General features: G+C 43.8%; 1 protein-coding gene across 1 annotated transcript in view; it reads right to left on the bottom strand.

Moving 5' to 3' along the window:
* The window catches only part of USE1 (unconventional SNARE in the ER 1), a 57,378-nt gene that overhangs the window by 18,158 nt on the left and 18,183 nt on the right, over positions 1–21,037 (bottom strand). Inside the window, exons 3-4 of the mRNA XM_072110414.1 lie at positions 17,235–17,313; positions 4,867–5,019 (exon numbers count right to left, since the gene is read on the bottom strand). Of these exons, the coding sequence (XP_071966515.1) occupies positions 4,867–5,019; positions 17,235–17,313 (232 nt within the window). The remainder of the gene's footprint in view (positions 1–4,866; positions 5,020–17,234; positions 17,314–21,037) is intronic.

Raw genomic sequence — 21,037 nt, forward strand, 5'->3', positions numbered from 1 at the left:
ATTAATCATTATAAAATCATATTTTCTTTATTATGTAAATGAGGCTGGTCACATGGTCAGAGGCAGTGATATCACCCCTGTTACCCCTCCCCTCTCCTCCCCCTGCTCATGTCTGTGTGTAATGTAAAGTAAAGCATTGCTAGTGTCTGTGCTTTATCTGCTGACATGGCTGTAGGATATGGCTGTATTTGTGTGGAAAGTATACAGCTTTATAGAGGCGTTTCCTGACATCTGTATCAATTCTAGCTGCATTGTTTACCTTTGAGTTTGGGACGGGCGCCTCCCCGCGAGATTGGCTACGACGCTTGACCCAATGGGCGTGAGTGGTGACATTACAAGGCTGGCGGGTTTTGGGCGGAGCCTTGTTCATTTATATATATCGCCCTCACGCCACGCTTAGCGGCTCGCTTTCGAGCGGCCGGCACCCACCATTAGGGCGTGGGCACATTTGTTTGTTATTTTCCCAGTACACACTATGTCAAATTTACTCTACTGGTGACCCCTAAACAAAAGGGAGAACCGCAATGAGGATGTGAGGAATTTAGACATAGTGCAGTGTGATACAAAGTGTTGCTGCAGGTATTAGAGAATGACCTTTTATAGCAGAGAAGTGTGTTAAATGCGTGGTAGACTAGAGATGAGACATTAGTCACCAGTTACACGATCTACTGATCCCCCTGCTGACCTGTTTTGATGCTGGAGATAATATAGGATCATATATGTGAAAGAAATTAAAACCAGTACACCAACTTACATGTTACTCCTAGAAAAGTGATTTGTAATGAATTTCTCTTAATACCCCAATTAAATGTTAAGTTTTAAAGTATCTTTTCAGTACATATTTTGTCAGTAGCACTCCACCAGGCAGATGAGTCCTCCACCCAGGACCTATGACACTCCATGCCCCTTCCAGAAGGCCCTTTGATCTTCCAGGCCCTCTTCCACCATGCCCTGTGACACAACAGACCCAATGACACAGCAGGCCAGGCGACCCACCAGGTCTCCTCCAACAGGCCTTGTGACCTACCAAGCGACATCCGTCAGGTCCCAAGACCTACCAGGCCTCTCCACCAGGCCCTATGATCTACCTGCCCCCTCCCACAAGCCCTTCAATCCATTGGGCCCTTTCCAGAAGGAAGACTGCAATGAACGAACTTAATCCTGCATACCCCCAGCAATATAATCCCATGCCGGCACCTGGGTATTTCACTAGCACCAGGCACCTTGGGACACTCGACTGGGTGCAACAGAGCGCCGGTTCCAGGCAGCCAAGAGCACCAGTCACGAGTGTCAGCAAGGGCTAAAATGCTGGAGTAACCCCCTACTTGGTAGCCATTAGGTGCCTGCTCTGGTCTGGCGGAATGCTGTAACAAGCAGTCTTGGAGATAGCCAGTAATCAGGCAGCTATATTGCCGGGAATTCAGCAACACCAGTGCGGCATGCAGCATCTGTCTGGCCGAAACAAACACGATCACCTTACCCTTGGAGGTAACCAGCATATCCTATGTAAACCCTTGTTTGTAACTTTTGTCTACAGTGCATTGTCTACCTGTAAACCGTGAGACCCTGTGTAATCGATGTGCAGTGGTGGCCAAAAGTATTGGCACCCCTGCAATTGACAGATAATACTCAGTTTTTCCAAAAAATGATTGCAATCAGAAATTCTTTGGTATTATTATCTTCACTTAATTTGTCTTTAATGAAAACCAGAAAAAGAATGTCAAAAAGCCAAATTGGATAGAATTCTAGACCAAACTTAAAAAAAATGGGGGTGGACAAAAGTATTGGCACTGTTGGAAAAATCATGTGATGCTTCTCAAATTTGTGAAATTAACAGCACCTGTAACTTACCTGTGGCACCTAACAGGTGGTTGACTCATCCTCTGTCCTGTGTCCTTGTGTGTACAACATTGAAGACCATGGAGAAAAGAAAGAAGACCAAAGAACTGTCTGAGGAATTGGAAATTAAAATTTTGAGGAAGCATGAGAAATCTCAAGGCTACAAGTCCAACTCCAAAGACCTGAATGTTCCTGTATCTACTGTGCGAAGAGTCATCAAGAAGTGTAAAGCCCATGGCACTGTGGCTAACCTCCCTAAATATGGACGGAAAAGAAAAATGGACAAGAGATTTCAATGCAACATTGTGTGGATGGTGGATAAAGAACCTTGACTAACATCCAAACAAGTCAACCTGTACATTCTGTCGGCGTCTGAATGAAAAGGGACTGTATGGTAGGATACTCAGGAAGACCCCACTTCTTACACAGAAACATAAAAAAGCCAGGTTGGAGTTTGCCAAAACTTACATGAGAAAGCCTAAACATTTTGGGAGAATGTTTTCTGGTCAGATGAGACCAAAGTAAAGATTTTTGGGAAATGGCATCAACATAGAGTTTACAGGAAAAAAAAAAAAAAAAAGAGGCCTTCGAAGAAAAGAACACGGTCCCTACAGTCAAACATGGCGGAGGTTCCCTGATGTTTTGGGGTTGCTTTGCTGCCTCTGGCACTGGACAGCTTGACAGTGGGCATGGCATTATGAGGTCTGCAGGCTACCAACAAATTTTGCAGCATGATGTAGGGGCCAGTGTGAGAAAGTTGGGTCTCCCTCAGAGTTCAAGGGTCTTCCAGCAGGACAATGAGCCAAGACACATTTCAAAAAGCACTAGAAAATGATTTGAGAGAAAGCACTGGAGACTTCTAAAGTGGCCAGCAATGAGTCCAGACCTGAATCCCATAGAATACTTGTGGAGAGATCTCAAAATGACAGTTTGGAGAAGGCACCTTCAAATCTCAGGGACCTGGAGCAGTTTGCCAAAGAAGAATGGTCTAAAATTCCAGCAGAGGATTGTAAGAAACTCATTGATGGTTACCGGAAGCAGTTGTCTAAAGGTTGTGCTATCAAGTATTAGGCTGAGGGTGCCAATACTTTTGTCTGGCCCATTTTTAGAGTTTTGTGTAAAATGATTCAACTTTTTTTTCTTTCTCTTTTGTGCTTTGTCATTGCAAGTAAAATAAATGAAGATACTAATACCAAAGAATTTGTGATTGCAATCATTTTCTGAAAGAAAATGAGTATTATCTGATAGAATTGCAGGGGTTCCAATACTTTTGGCCACCACTGTATGATGTACGTAATGTACGTAGGAACACGCAACAAGCAAGGAAGAAACAAAATAGCAAGCAAGCCTAGTAATTCATAAATATCTATACTATAAATGCATGGTATTGTCAAATGTATGTATGTATGTGCTGGGCACTATGTACAAAATAATACCCTCACTCCAGTGGTCAATAAAGTTGTATTTTATTGTATTTTGTTTATTTTTATATCCGTTCTAAGGAAAGGGGATGATTTGAACTTTTAGGTTTTTTTACATTCTTTTTTTTTTTTAAGTTTACTATTTTTTAGATCCCCAGTCGTGGCAAACTTATGGCACAGGTGCCAGATGTGGCACTGAAAGCCATTTCTGAAGGCCCTCAGACCATTGCCCAAGAAGAGAGTTGCATTATCTTTGGCGCTCATCCAGCTGGAGCCACCATTCTTCCCCTACAGAGAGAAGCTACAACGATTGAAAAATGTGGAAGAACAGGAAGCAATAAGTTACTGCTTAAAATGCAATGTTGGCACTTCACGGTAAATAAGTTGATTTTGGTTGTAGCACTTTGGTTGGGCACTTTGTCTCCAAAAGATTCATACTTTAAAGGAAATCAACAACTCAAAAAACATAAAAAAACCTAGAAATGATCACCTCCGCTCCTCTTCAAGATGTCTGGTGCTCCGGGATACCAATTATGCATGCCCTCACCATCTCCCTCTCCCATGCTGGTCATGAGGGGCATGAATTCACCCCTCTCCAGTGACAACATTACGCTCTCCCATGTTCCCAGCATAGGGAAGGGAGGTCAGAAGGGTGTGCAAAATGAGTAGCCTTGAACACAGGACAGGTGATGGAGTCTTAAAATGACTCCAGGGTTTCACTCCACGATAACGTCACAGAGAGCAATGATCAAAGCCATTATGGCGGCGACCACCAGCACTGATTGTGGCTTGTAAAGAGAGAGCTCATCCCGTGAGCAGTCTCCATAATGTCCAGAAGCACGTCTTAACGTCTCCCCTGCTCCCTTAGCACTTCCACCCTCCCTCTTTGTGCTGCTGCCGATAGAATAAAGAAGTGGGGAGAGTGAGAACACCCTGTGACAGAGCACAGAGGGACACTAGTAGAGCCCTTCTGGCTCTGTATAATTTTAAAAGTCAATTTTAGAAGAAAGAAGGCCATGGATAACAAACATAAAAAGATTGCCACAGTCACAGTGCCTGGATCTATGAGTAAGTGTCCCTGGTCAATCATGCTGGATGTTTATGGTAGATTTCCTTTAAGCATACAAAATGCAGTATAACAAAACAAGCAGAAATTATAGGGAACGTATATGGTCACATGATAGATTTGCATTTAGTAGGCCCAGGGAGAGTGGAAATTTTGTGATGATGAAGGAGTGGTGTGGATGGCACATGATGATCTTGTATAAATAATGATATACAAATATACAGATGCAATTGCACATCCTGGTATATAGAAAACTTTGTAGAGTACTGCCTGGCACTTGGTTTTCCAGCATCAGGTCATGGTTGCACAATGTACCTGTAGGAAACAGGCTGATCTAATGAGTTTGTATTCACTTTGTCAAGCTGATGAGGTAAAACGAAATCACACCAATAAATGAGATTAGGTCTAGATTATCCAGATGGATGACAAAGCACACACGGCTAATTATATGTGCTGAGGCCTAAATACTAAGCATTGCTGCTGCGTGTTTATGAGATGCTTCCTGTCATCAGACTTTGCCGCTAGCATCCCAGCACTTACCTTTTCCAACAGCTCATTTCTCATCTCCCCCGTGTAACGTGCTTGTGTCTGAAGATGGACAGTCTTGGTCACTGGCGTTCGTTCCTTGCTTATTGTTGGTGTGCGCCCCGGAGCAAGAAACTGATTAGCCAAGGCTTTTTCTGTAGGTGAGGGCTGTAGACAAAAACACCAGATGGTTACTCAGGGAGCCCTAAAAACAGTGCACAATATATTATCCCGATAAGTCACAATTGCTATAACAAAGAATACAGTAAATTTAGTTTAGACACAAGTAAAATTTTAAGATGTGAACGCAGATGCTAAACACAATGTTTCTGCAAAAGCAATGTTAACATTATAATATATAGTCCTGATATTACGATTTATAGTAAGGCCTCAGAGGAAAAACGCCATTTCAACTTTATTATTTAACCCTAAAGGGCCCAGAGCATTCGTTCACAGTATCCCTTTTCAAAATATTGACTTTATCTGTGATCTGTGTGAAGCTCCTCTTTGCACCCTCCAGCGGTTGAGAAGCTAGCGGGAAGGGGACACTTTAGATGGATATAACACTTATTTTATATGAATCTAGGATTGTGTTTATAGGTTCCATGGAATTGAAGATATTAACCATAATGTGTCACTTTCAATGTTAACTTCTCCAGATCATTGGCCCATAGAAACACAAAATTTCAGATGGAAAAAAATTGATTCTATGTGCCATGTATCCAAAAGTAATGGCTAGAATCCAGGATGTAGCTCACAGCCATAGCGGTGCCACTCTGTGAGGAAGATACATCCTTGGCAGGCAAAGGGTTAAAAGGACCTATCGGTCCGGCTGCAACGTCTGTGAGAAAATTTTGCTGTTTTATAATATACCAAAATTAAAATAGTCATATAGAAGTGTGGATCCTATCCTTCTTCATTCAATGAACGCACATTGTATTTTTCCATAAAGATACATGCTATGTTAATTGTTAAGTCTTGTTGCTAACCAATTCTCATCTTCAAAAGCTTTTGCCAAACATTCTTCATGCATGACTTTGTATGTGCCAACTTTATCTTTTATGCTATCTGATTCATTAACTTATTCTATAAAACTTTCGTAAAACATAATAAGATCCTATTCAGATGGGCCAGTGTCATCACCGACATTCTACTAGTAATTTTTCAAAACTAGGGGTAAAGAAAGAAAAAAAAAATCACAGAATAATTTCCAAGAAGTAGTAGTTGGAAAAATTCCAGCTTCCCAAAAAGAGCAACGGGTGGCCTTGGAGCACTTAAGCCTACAATCGGAGCACCCACGTGGTTCACAGAGGAAAAGTGCTATCTCACTGAGAGACTAGAAGATGGCAAGTCCCAGTCTACCACTAACCTCACCACACTGACAAAAGGGCTAAGTGTTGAGAGACTTACCTCAAGGTGTAAGACTGGAATTAGAATAGAAACGCAGCAGCAGTCACCTCCCTAGCAGTACAATGTGTCACAAGAAAACAATCTCAAAATCACCTGGATGTGTTAACCCTTTCACGACCCGTGACGTAATAGCACGTCACGGGTCGGCCGCGGGTGCATGGAGAGGGCTCACGCGCTGAGCCCTCTCCATAGCCGGTAAGTCTTTGCTGCATATTGCTAGCACCGATCGCGGGTGTTTTCACCTCGATCGCTGCCGGCAATGATGCCGGCGGCTTCAAAAGGATGGCGGCGCGTGGGCTCTGTACATGGAAAAATAAAAAAGTTATGGATTTTTGATCATGGGGAGTAAAAAATGAAAATGAAAAAACAAAAAAGGGCCAGGTCCTGAAAGGGTTAAAGTGTTCTAAAGTTATAACCAACTATAGTAACACGTCAGATTCTAAAAATCAAGTTGGTCCATTAACCCCTTCCTGACGCGGGAAGGTAGTTGCCAAAAGCGGGTCGTACTATTACGGTGCGCATTATATCCTGGCTCACGAATGGAGCCAGCGGCATACAGCTGCACAGTGCCACGTAGCTGCGCAATGTTCTCCTGGCAGGCCCGGATGTAATCCAATGAGCACAAAACCACCCCCCAAATATTTGGTATTGCCACGTCTGTAACACTCTCTACAGTAAATCAGAAAGATTATTGGACCAGCTTGGTGAACACTGTGAAAAAAAAACAGAAAAACATTGTCTTCCCTTTACAAAAAATGTTCTAAAAAGTGATCAAAAAAGTTACAAGCACCGAAATGGTACCACTGAAAAGAACAAATTGTCACACAAAAAAAAAAGCCCACTACCAGCTTCGTCAACCATAAAATATGCTAAAAGACACTAAAACAAATGCCATTTTCTTCAGTAAAATTGAACAAATATAAAGAAAACTTTAAAAATGAAGTATCAACATAATCGTAGTGGTCCTTAGAATGAAGATAATATATTCTTTTTTTTGGTACAGCGAACGGCCCACAAAAAAATGCTAAAAATCCGAAACAAGAATTTACTTTTTCTCCATTCATTAAAGAGTTAATAAAATCTCATTAATAAGCTAAAGACCAACTAACATGAAGTATTTTAAAATGCATATTGTTTCGCAAAAAATAGGCCCTTATTTCTCCAAACTGGCAAAAAAAAACAAAACAACCACTTCCTGAAGCGCGCCATAACAGAACGGTTCAGCGGGAAGTGACTTGCCGACACTGTTTAGACCCGTTGAAAGGGGCAAGATGGCAATCATCTATCTTGCCTCGTGGGCCGGAGAGCTTTTTGGCACCCTCTCACGGTTCATGATCACTGCTATTGCCTGCAGACCAAATGTCTCCATTTTCAAGAGGTGGTGATTTAGGTACTAATATTTGGACTGGAAGGACAAGGCCCCAGTACCTCTAGATTAGATGTCCCCATGTTCTGCCAGGGCAACATTTTCCCGATGTAGTCTCCCAGACTGCTACCAAAGGAAGGACTCAGAAAAGATGCAGCATCTGTTTGAAAAGGGGAAGGACACTATAAACCACAGCGAGACCTGCCCTGAAAAACCTGGCCTCCGCATGAAAGTGTACTTTAGGACATACCATACGACTGCAGAGTAACAAAACTTTACTTGGTCCCCTGGTATATTCCACCTCCTTATATGCAACACATTCCCAATTTACATCCAACCATTGTTGTAAATTCATTTCGGTAATAGGAATTATTGTAACCACTGTTAGGACAAGCTGCTCATTAGACCCCTTTTTTTTAGGTAATCTATTTCCCCTCCAAGCCTCTGTATTTGTTAGCACATCCTTTGTAATTCTCCAAGTTCTGTTCAAATACACATGATGCTGTATCATTGCGGAGCCCTGTTGTATTTTCTGGCTAGCGTTTAGGATTACATGTTGGGTTTTTCTCACGTCAGAAAACATGGCTTCCTAATCAGAGACCTGACTCTTCACAGACTGGGCATCACATAACGGGCACCAAATTTGAGCATTTCCAAAATGAATAGCAATTTCCATCTTTTACTTTTCAAAATGGGGGTCACTTTTGGGGTTATTCTCTGTTTTTACCACTAGGGCTCTCCAAATGCATCCTGACACATGTAAAGGATTTCTATCAAATATGGCTTCTGAAAGGCCAACATCTATCTTACCCTCAACTGTGCGCCCATACAACATTTTATATGCATGTGTGGTATACTTACATACATGGAATAAATAGTTTTACAGATTTTTGGGGGTTGTTTAATCTTTTATGCCTTATTTCTTACAAAACCTAAGGGTGACTTTTTTGGAGGGAAATTTTTCCCCTTTTTCCTTTTTGGGGCCTAACTGGGTCATACACCTGCAAAAACTTATATTATACCTTGCTAAATTCTCCAATGAGTGTACATTTCAAAATGGTGTCCGTTGTTGGGGTTCACTGCTGTTTTGGTACCACTAGGGATTTCCAAATGTATCCTGATACTTGAAACATTTTTCAACCATATTTGTCCTCAAAAAACTGAACAACGCTCTTTCCCTTCCAAATGCCACCCTGTACAGCCCCAAACAGCAGTGTACAATGACAAATGGGTATTGCCATACTTAGGAGGAATAGCACCAAACATTGTAAGATACATTTTCCTTTTTAACCCCTTGTTAAGGTGCAAATTTAATGTTCAATTAATATATTGTTAAAGAGCAACTGTAAAGTTTTTTTCCCCACAACTCAGTAGCTCTTGGGATGCAGAACAACCTTTCCTATTATTTTTGTTACCTATTTCCAGCAGTTTCTTTGCTATGCCCCTCAGATTATCTCAGTGCTGTAGTAGCTGCTTCCTCTGCCTGTGAATCTGTAGTTTGTTTACCTGTCAGACTCCTGAGATGGGTGGGGCTGCTGCTCCCTGCTCACAAGAGAGGAGGTCATGTGACAGAGCTCTATTGTGTCAATGTAGCAGAGCTGGAGGTGTTCAGAACTTTGGATTGCCTTGACTGGTAGAGTGGGGACCCTCCCCTGAGAGCGCAGAACCCCAATGAGTGGAAATGAGAAAGCAGTCTCTACCGGAGGGAAAAAACATCTGCACACTCCAGAGTATACAATAGTTTGGGCAGTGCATTCATTTTGAGTAAATTTATGCACCCGGCTACAGACACAGGCAGGAACTTCCAAGTATTTTCCTTATCTTTGAGATAGATCACCAAAGGGGCAAGTGAGAAGGAGCGAGAAATATCCTGTACGATATGTACCCCCCAAGTATCGAAATCCTTCCACTATTTGTAGGCCGCAGAACTCTGAGCCCCACCCATAGCCCTCCCTACTTAATGGCATAAGAAAGGACTCTCAATTAATGAGGAGGCCAGAGAAATCTAGATGGCACTAGGAAGGGTGGCATTAGGGTTAGCCATGTATAACGCTACGTCATTGGCATACAGGCTGATTTTATTTTCCCGTGCTCCCACGTGTACCTCCTAAAGAGAGGCGAATCTGGATGGCTAGGGGCTCCACTGCAATTGCGAACAGAAGCAGTGGTGAAAGGGGGCACCCCTGTCTGGAAGCAAAAGGAGAGGGAAAGCAAACCATTCACCAGCACCTTGGCAGTGGGGGAGCTGTACAGTACAGAAACCCACTTGAGGAACTTAGGCCCAAACCCAAATCTTTCCAATATTGCCAACAGGTATGGACATTCTACTGTATCGAATGCCTTGGCCACCCCACGTGGCAAATAATCTGGGCCAGTCGAACATTATCAGATGTGCACCTGCCAGGAATAAATCCCGCTTGGTCTGAGTGTATAATTTCCGTTATTACTCTACTTAAGCGGTTGTACAGCATCTTAGTTAATACCTTATAATCATTATTGAGGAGGAAGATGGGCCTATACGAGCCACACTCCCCTGGATCCTTTCCCAGCTTCAATAGCAACCCAATAGTGGCATCGTTGAGGATTGGCAGGAGGCAACCCCTATCAAATGCCGCCCAGAACATGGTCAGTAGGTGGGGAGTGAGAGATGTTATATATTGTAAGTAGACCTCTAAAGAGAGACCATCAGGGCATGATACGTTACCCTTGGACATAGATTGAAGAGTTTCAGTGATCTCCTCTTTGGTTACGGGGGCCTCTAGTAATCAAGCACTCTCAGGGGGAGAGGCCGAGAAAAGTAAGCTCATCTAAATATTCAGAGAGTTCAGAAGTTGTATGGGAGAATCTACATGTATAAAGCTCCCTATAAAAGGCAACAAATACATATCACTCCTCGGGGTCTATTTGCACTTTTTGGGGTCCCACTTCAAGGAGGAGTGGATCAATAGGGAAATGCCCCTGGAATAAGAAGTATGGCACAAGCTCTTAACCCATTGAACCGAGGGCTTGTTTAGATAGCGTGTTGTTTCAGGGGTCATATGGGTCTCCTGAAGAAACAAGATATGAGGCTGGTAGTGCCTAACATGGGAAAAGACTGTGCTTCTCTTGTCAGGGGTCCCCAGGCCCCTCAAGGTCCATGATAAAATGTTACACCCTGCCATTAAAGTCAGACATTAATACTGAACCGGTAGGATATAGGCCCCATATTGAAGAGATAAATACATACATACAGGACTATATCAGAGTGTACCAATAATAGCCATGTTGCCTCATATTCCCCTACTTCCCTCCCACTCGACCATCTACAACAAACATTCCCAAAAAGCAAAAAAAAAAAAAAAACTAGCTCAGTTGAGCCATAGCTTAAAAGTGGTTAAAGGAGATAATTATGGGGAAAAGACCTACAAAACAGATGATGTTTGCTGTGGGTCAATGCACTAAAGAACCTGCCGATACATTCAGCTGTGCCTCTGGAGAAACACAACAGAATGAATTTTTAAGGATTTGTATATATTACCCAACCCGTAATGTGCCCGGGAAAGGAAAACTGGAGATCGCTGGATATTAAAGCCTTCCAAGCCAGCCACTCAACCACCTCTGCAGAAGTACAGAAGAAGATAAACCGGTCACCATCTATTACTCGCAGCCTAGCTGGATAAGCCATGAAGTAGACAATATTTCTTTATCTCAACTTCCCCTTGCCCTGTACGAAGGTCTCTCTCAGTCACTGCAATTCAGGGGAGATGTCTGTAACTATAGAGACTGCAGTATGCCAGATGGGCAGGAGAGCTGCGATTTGAAAAAAATAACAAAGCAGTGTGCAAATCCTTACAGTTCAGCAGTCGGGCCAAGAAAGGCCGTGGTGGGGCACCAGGGGAGGAACTCTATCGGAGACCCGATGGGCCCATTCCACCTTGTATGCAGAGGGGTATGGGGCATCTGTAAGAATCAACCTGAGCCATCGCTCCACAAGTTCAGCTGGTCTTTGGTCCTTAGCCCTCTCAGGGAGTCCCACAATGCGCAGATTATTTCGCCAGGGCCTGTTCTCCAGGTCGTCAACCTTTTGGTGCCAGAACTCGACCTTGCGTGACAGCTCTCTTAAGATTATCAGGAAAGTCAGAAATGCAGGTTTCAGCATGGGATACCCTTTCATGAAGGTTTTGAAGGTTCTGATGGAGGCTTCTCCCGCATATGTTGCAGAAGAGGAGCCTGATGCAGGGGATGCTGCTGCAGAAGATCGCACCGAGTTGGGCCCTGCTCGAACGCCCTGCTGATTTGGGCTGCGGGCAAATTCTTTCAGCTTAGCTTTCTCTCTCAGATGGTACGGAATTTGTTCAGACTCCAGGGGGACACTAGATGAATTGCAGGATGTTGGCGAGGAGCAGGAGGGGTGCTGTCGCTCACATCAATGAATAAACACGAGGCCCCCTATGCATGATGGTGATAGAGGACTCTCAATCTGTCCACCAGCACTACTGACCTGATGTTGGAGTATCAGAGTGTGGTGTTCAGCCGCCAGCAAGGGAACAAGGCATAGGACACAGACTGGGGAGAGGAACGCATCAGCAATCCGTTCTGATGAATGCGTAACGGATGCCGGGATGGTACCTCTATGCCGGATAGTCCAGTATACAGGAGCAGCCATAGGTGGTGTTGCAAAGTCCAGCAGGACCCCTGTTATCGAGGATACTGATAAGTGTTAGGTACTGGATGGTGGTGTGCACCTCCCCAGATGCAGTGCCTTACGGTTGAGCAAGCCAGCAACTTTAGGCTGGGGCTTCTGAGGCCCAGTGGTGTTCCTGTGGGCTGCCAAGCCTGCTGGAGGGCTTTGGGCTGTGAGAGGGCACCATGGGGATCTAGAGTCCAGATGGGGATATGTGTTAACCCAGTCTGCGATGGGAGGCTGCGTTGGGCTGCCGACTTCTGGTCTGGTGGAGGACGCCCGCATGCCGGTGACCGCCACTACTCAAGGCCGGGGATTTAGGCCGCAGGTAGGTCGCACCGCACCTGGACCCCCACGCAGTCACCAGAGTTCACCTTTTGCTGTGGTGGGGGGTAGAAACAGCTGCTGACCCTGTGGCGATGGCTGCAGGAGGCTGACCCCGCAAGATGGCTGAGGATGGTCCGTGGAAGCAGCAGAGCTCATCCAGGCTGTGTCCAGCTTGTTAGGCAATTAGCCATGCCCCCTCATTTGCATAATTTAAGAGTCTTTTTTTGTAAAAACCAGGGAATAATAATCCAAGAGAATAGCAGAAATATTTGCAGATTTGCTTGCCTCCAGGATGGTTGCACTTTCCCTGCTGCATTCACAAATTTTGGTGATCCTAGAACCAAGCAGGATCCCATAGGTCAGTGATGGCGAACCTATGGCACTGGTGCCAGAAGTGGCACTCAGAGCCATTTCCTTGGGCACTCAAGCCATCACCCCAGGACAGAGTTCCCCAAATAGGACCAAATCCACCAAATCTTCCTGCAGTCCCAGGCAACTTAAAAGATGCTGCTCTCAGCGCTATTTTAAAGTGGCACTTCATTGGCTGTTTGGAACTGCGGGGAAAGTGAGAAGGTGCTGACAGAATTGCAATACCTTTCAAGGTCCTCATTCTGCACCCACCATTCTTCCTCTATAGAGAGACCCTGGAGAGAAGCTACAACGAGAGTCTGAATTTGTGCTCCTTCTTTTAACTGTATTGATGGCCTCAGGGGGCCGATACGATTGAAAGATGTGGAACAACAGGTAGCAATAAGTTACTGCTTAAAATGCCATGTTGGCACTTCACGGTAAATAAGTGTATTTTGGTTGTAGTTTGGGCACTCTGTCTCCAAAAGGTTCGCCATCACTGCCATAGGTTGTATCATTTACATTCAGACCTCAATATTTTTACTTACCTCCCTAACCAGTGGCTTTGTCCTCTGGTGGCTGAAATCCAGCAGAATACAGAAATCTCAGTGGTCTAAGTCAGGGATAGAAGTTTCCTTTTTTGCCAAGAATGTTCTCTTCATGGTAACCAGACCCCATTCTTCAGAAGCTCTCCCAATTAAGTATTTGTTGCCTTTTTTATGATATGTTTGTTTAAAATAAAAAAAATACCAAACATACAGTATAAAACAGATTTTGTTTAGGCATTTTGATGCTGCTTTCAGTGTCTTCTGAATCCACCAATGGTTTTGGCTTAAAAAAGATGCATTTAAAACCTAAAGAAAACCTCAACTGGCAACCAGCACCCTCAATGCAACTATATTACTATTGAAGAGTCTTTGATTTGGGGTTATTTATTAGTTGCCTAACAGTTATAAATACTATTTTAATAGCTTTTTGTAATTTTTATTACCGTGCTTTAAGTTCTCAAAATGTGTAAGCTGTAAGTAATTATAAAGGACTGAACAATACACTTCTGGTTTTATTGATGCATTCAGTGCCAGATATCTTTATAATTTTATTGTAATAGCATTTCCTTAAAATAGAGAGTCACACCTATCCTGGTGACAGGAAACTTTAAAAAAATAAAGGAAGCAAGTCTCCAAGACGCTGATGCAATAATCAAGGTTTAAGACAGGACAAACTAGGGCAAAGTTCACATGTTGTGAAATGGGTGTGTAAAAGTTTTTGGACCTTTTTTTTTTTTTTTTTTACTATTAAACAAATAAATTTTGAAATATTTTGGCCATTTATGGGTACCGGGAATTGACTTTTTATATAATATAGCAGACACTTGACATATATGGAGAGGGCTTGTCTCTTGAAACCATTTTATACAGCACATTATCGGTAAGAGTGTAATAGTTAGGCACATGTCAGTAAGCGGTTGCAGGGATAACTGTCCAGAATAAAGTGATAACACGTGGAGGCAGTATAATAAAACAAAATACAGTCTAGGACTAGAGGATCTCTAATTTCCTCACAAATAAGGCATCACTGAATAGTGTCCAATAAGAAAGAACTTGAAAAATATGAAAAAATATTTTCATATAGAATTCCATTATATTCCATTATAGAAAAAAAATCGTTCTTATCGCAATGTATGACAATATAGCTTGGAGATCAAATCCAATGTGAGTACACGCGGTCCCCTACTTAAGAACACACGACTTACAGACGACCCCTGGTTACAAACGGACCTCCAGATATTGGTAATTTACTGTACTTTAGTCCTAGGCTACAATGATCAGCTATAAGAGTTATCAAAGGTGTCTGTAATTAAGGTTTAGTGTTAATCCAGGTTCTTATGACAACACAACATTTTTAAAATCCAATTGTTACAGAGACCAAAAAAATTCTGTCTGGGGGTTACAATTATAAAGTATACAGTTCCGACTTACATACAAACTCAACTTAAGAACAAACCTGCAGAACCTATCTTGTACGTAACCCGGGGACTGCCTGTATAAGAATTCCAAATTATTTATTTAATCGATTGGCAGTAAATCAAGCGCAGCTCAAAGTTCATACATGGACACACTCACATAGCTTGACCTAGGGCAGAGACTCATACTCCTCCAAACACAGGACGCTTCACCGGACAATGTAAGCCACATGCAGTGACGTTTTAGGGGACACCCCTCCATCATACATACCCGAGGTCAAGCTACGTGAGTGTGTCAATGTATGAACTTTGAGCTATGCTTAATGCATTGGCGATCGATAAAATGAATCATTTGGAATTCTTATACTTACATAGGATTTGATTTGCAAGCTATATTGTCGTGCACTGTGATAAGAACGATTTTATGTTTCTATAAAGAATGGAATTGTATATGAAAATTATGAAGTAAAGTGAAACAATTTTTGAAAATTTTTCAGGGTCATTGTTATATTTTTCTTATTGGACACTATTCATTGATGCGTTATTTGAAGAGATTCTGTCACCCGATTTTTCTCCATTAAACTACTAGCTCCCTCAGGTAGGATATAAAACATCCTTTCTAAAACTTCCTCTTTTATGTGAAATATTTCCTGGAGAGCAAAAATATTACTGGTTATAGGAAAAAACATGTTTAATTCTTAAAGGTTGGACTTGACCCAAAATCATATACAGACAGTCCCTGGGTTACGTACAAGATAGGTTCTGTAGGTTTGTTAAAAGGTGTGTTGTAAGTTAAATTTGTATGTAAGTCGGAACTGTATATTTTGTAATTGTAGCTCCAGACAGAATTAGATTTTAAAAATGTTGGATTGTCATAAAGGATTAACAATAAAGCTTAATTACAGACACATTTGATAACTGTTATAGCTGTTTATTGTAGCCTAGGACTAAAGTACAATAAATTACCAATATCCAGAGGTCCGTTTGCAACTAGGGGTCGTATGTAAGTCGGGTGTTCTTAAGTAGGGGACCGTCTGTACTATAAAAAAATGTCCTCCAAAGTCATGTGAGAATTAGAGAGTCAAATTTCAAGGCTGGGGAGCATAATTTAAGACACCCCTATCTACAGTTCGCCCCTCATCTTCCAGATCACATGAAGCTTGTGGTTCTGTAAACTGCAGAACAAGACATACAGGAACTTAAAAAAATAGGGAGAAACTAGAATGTTATAAGCAGCTTGCATTTTCAACTATCGTATTTATCGGACTACAAGGCGCACAAAAAATCCTTCGATTTTCTCAGAAATCAAAGGTGCGCCTTATAGTCCAGTGCGCCTTATATATGAACCATACTTACAGACAACAGCTGCCTTGAACTGTGCACAGGTCTGCCACCTGCTGGTCATTCATCCTTATAATCAGGTGTGCCATATACAGGCGGTCCCCTACTTAAGAACACCTGACTTACATACGACCCCTAGTTACAAACGGACCTCTGGATGTTGCTAATTTACTGTACTTTAGTCCTAGACTACAATAATCAGCTATAACAGTTATCACTGGTGTCTACAATGAAGATTTATTATTAATCCTGGTTCTAATGACAATCCAACATTTTTAAAATCCAATTGTCACAGAGACCAAAAAAAAATTTGGCCGGGGTTACAATGATAAAATATACAGTTCCGACTTACATACAAATTCAACTTAAGAACAAACCTACAGACCCTATCTTGTATGTAACCCGGGGACTGCCTGTATATGAACCTAGACGTTTTAGCAGGCATTTATTGATGGTGCGCCTTATAATCCGGTGCGGTTATAGTCCGAAAAATAAGGTATGTCTTTAATCTCCAGTACTGCAGCCCACAGGACCACAAATGGCCAGTGATCTGAAAAATTAAATTCTTGAAGTATTTGATTGTAATGCAATCATGATATGAAACAGTTTTTCATTCTGTGGTATATGCACCAATAAAGTGTTTTTGATTTAACAAAAAAAGAAAAATTAGATTCTTTGATATGGCAAAACATTTTTCTAGGTAATATAGAACTGCAGATAAGGGCGCTTGAAGGGACAATGCACCTGCAGCCTCTAAATTTGACTCAAGACGGAATTCTAAAAAGGACATTTCATACCCTACCTGAGGGGGCTAGCTTTAAAGGGAACATACCAGCAGATTTGCCAATGTAAGACAATGATGAGATGCAATGTTCAGTATATCTTTTCACTGTATATAATTGCTAAAAAATTTTTTTATATTTTATAAACATTTTTCAACAACAGCTTATACTACCAGACCTTACCAATTTTTCAGCCTCTAAAAGACCCTTGAGAAAGTCCACTTTTCTGCAGTATTCGATCAGTAGTTCGGGAGAGGGTTTGCTGTTAAAAAAAAAATTAAAAATCATATTCTTAACTATTTTTATTAAAAGAAGTGAAAGCAGACGTTTGACACACATCCCTCCAAAATGTACACACATTGTAGAAGTACGATTTTTTTTTGGTTTATACAAATGTTTACATTTAATCAAGCTTCTACTCTACACCCGAAACGTCTGCCGCCAGCAACTCCAGAAAGCAAAAATATATATATATACTGTAGTATATCGAGTATAATTCCTTTGCCCCCAGTATACAGCCAGTTCTTTGACCCCAGTATGCATCCAGCCCTTTGCCCCTCAGTATATAGCTTAGCCTGCAGCCCATGCCCCCCAGTAAATAGCCTGCAGCTCCTACCCCCCCCAAGTTTGTAGCTTGCAGCCCCTGCCCCCCCAGTTTGTATCTTGCAGCCCCTGCCCCCCCCACAGTTTGTAGTCTGCAGCCATGATCCCCCCCCAGTTTGTATCTTGCAGCCCCTGCCCCCCCCCCCACAGTTTGTAGTCTGCAGCCATGATCCCCCCTCAGTTTGTAGTCTGCAGCCATGATCCCCCCCCAGTTTGTAGTCTGCAGCCCTGCCCACCCCCAGTTTGTAGTCTGCAGCCATGATCCCCCCCCCCCCCCAGTTTGTAGCCTGCAGCCCCTGCCCCACCCAGTTTGTAGCCTGAAAAAGTTATACAATTTTCCAATGTACTCTCTGTTTCTATTTTTCTAAAGGTAGCTTCACTGTTTACTTCCTGCGGATAAAGAACTTTCCATGGTCATGTGATGTCACTCATAACACACAACTCAGATTACCCTATGTAATAGCAAAGAGCCTTGTTCCTGTGTGACATGGATCACCATGGGCAAGGCATTTTGTTGCCCTAGGAGGACAAGATCATGGCACCACCCCCCTAAATATTTGCACCATGACAATGCTACCATATCCAACAATCACATATATTGCATAAATAATAGATACAACCAAACATATTGGGGCACATTTACTTACAAAGTCACTAGAGTTCACTAAAAGAGAATTGTCTGTCTATAAAGCTGCGCTGCATGTGGCGATTCACTAAGATTGTACTCCAGAAATTACGAATGTGACACTTCCCCACAGTGGTCCAACGGAGTTCACCATCTTTTTTGTGGTGCACCTTTAACATAGAGCGTGCTAAACAATTTGCAAGTTAAATAAGGAGCTTGGTCCGAATCAGTCAGACCGTCCTATGGCATGACTAATCCCGAGCTGGAATGCCCTACCCCGGTCTATAAGACTAATACCTAACCCCCAAAGCTGCAAACTTGCTCTTAACCATTTCACTGCCAGGCGTTTCTGGCAATTTTGTCACATTATTGGCTAGAGCAATTTTTACAATTTTGACGAGTAGAAATAAAACCAGAATTACAGCATAAAGAATTAGACTAAATCCCAACAAACCAGAGGTCGCACTAACATTTTTCCAGAAGGGTAAAAATACTCCTCTCACCATTTTTGAGGAGTATTTTTACCCAAGGAGGAGTATGAAAATTTCGGTAAAACACCGCACACATAGCACACGCACAACACTCCACACACATAGCACACGCACAACACTCCACACACATAGCACACGCACAACACTCCACACACATAGCACACGCACAACACTCCACACACATAGCACACGCACAACACTCCACTCACATAGCACACGCACAACACTCCACTCCACTCACACAGCACGCACAACACTCCACTCCACTCACACAGCACGCACAACACTCCACACACATAGCGCACGCACAACACTCCACTCCACTCACACAGCACGCACAACACTCCACTCCACTCACACAGCACGCACAACACTCCACTCCACTCACACAGCACGCACAACACTCCACTCCACTCACACAGCACGCACAACACTCCACTCCACTCACACAGCACGCACAACACTCCACTCCACTCACACAGCACGCACAACACTCCACTCCACTCACACAGCACGCACAACACTCCACTCCACTCACACAGCACGCACAACACTCCACTCCACTCACACAGCACGCACAACACTCCACTCCACTCACACAGCACGCACAACACTCCACTCCACTCACACAGCACGCACAACACTCCACTCCACTCACACAGCACGCACAACACTCCACTCCACTCACACAGCACGCACAACACTCCACTCCACTCACACAGCACGCACAACACTCCACTCCACTCACACAGCACGCACAACACTCCACTCCACTCACACAGCACGCACAACACTCCACTCCACTCACACAGCACGCACAACACTCCACTCCACTCACACAGCACGCACAACACTCCACTCCACTCGCACAGCACGCACAACACTCCACTCCACTCGCACAGCACGCACAACACTCCACTCCACTCGCACAGCACGCACAACACTCCACTCCACTCGCACAGCACGCACAACACTCCACTCCACTCACACAGCACGCACAACACTCCACTCACACAGCACGCACAACACTCCACTCACACAGCACGCACAACACTCCACTCACACAGCACGCACAACACTCCACTCACACAGCACGCACAACACTCCACTCACACAGCACGCACAACACTCCACTCACACAGCACGCACAACACTCCACTCACACAGCACGCACAACACTCCACTCACACAGCACGCACAACACTCCACTCACACAGCACGCACAACACTCCACTCACACAGCACGCACAACACTCCACTCACACAGCACGCACAACACTCCACTCACACAGCACGCACAACACTCCACTCACACAGCACGCACAACACTCCACTCACACAGCACGCACAACACTCCACTCACACAGCACGCACAACACTCCACTCACACAGCACGCACAACACTCCACTCACACAGCACGCACAACACTCCACTCACACAGCACGCACAACACTCCACTCACACAGCACGCACAACACTCCACTCACACAGCACGCACAACACTCCACTCACACAGCACGCACAACACTCCACTCACACAGCACGCACAACACTCCACTCACACAGCACGCACAACACTCCACTCACACAGCACGCACAACACTCCACTCACACAGCACGCACAACACTCCACTCACACAGCACGCACAACACTACACTACACTCACACAGCACACACAACACTACACTACACTCACACAGCACACACAACACTACACTACACTCACACAGCACACACAACACACTACACTCCACTCACACAGCACACACACAACACTACAATACACTCACACAGCAGACACAACACTACAATACACTCACACAGCAGACACAACACTACACTCACACAGCAGACACAACACTACACTCACACAGCACACACAACACTACACTCACACAGCACACACAACACTACACTACACTCACACAGCACACACAACACTACACTCACACAGCACACACAACACTACACTCACACAGCACACACAACACTACACTCACACAGCACACACAACACTACACTCACACAGCACACACAACACTACACTACACTCACCCGGCCTTGCTCTTAAGTCCCGTCGGGATCACACACACGCAGGCAGCTGCGGGCAGGCAGAGATGGAGCAGGACGGGGAGCAGCAGCCCCCCTGTCCACCTGTCTCCCCTGGGGCCGGTGCTCTCACTCCGGGTCCCTCCGGCACGCCCCTTAGTCACGTGTCCCGCTGAGCGGTCCGGCGCGCGCGGTGATCGCGCTACTGACATTTCC

Source organism: Engystomops pustulosus, chromosome 1, assembly GCF_040894005.1.
Source record: "Engystomops pustulosus chromosome 1, aEngPut4.maternal, whole genome shotgun sequence".
NCBI classification, from domain to species: Eukaryota; Metazoa; Chordata; class Amphibia; order Anura; family Leptodactylidae; genus Engystomops; species Engystomops pustulosus.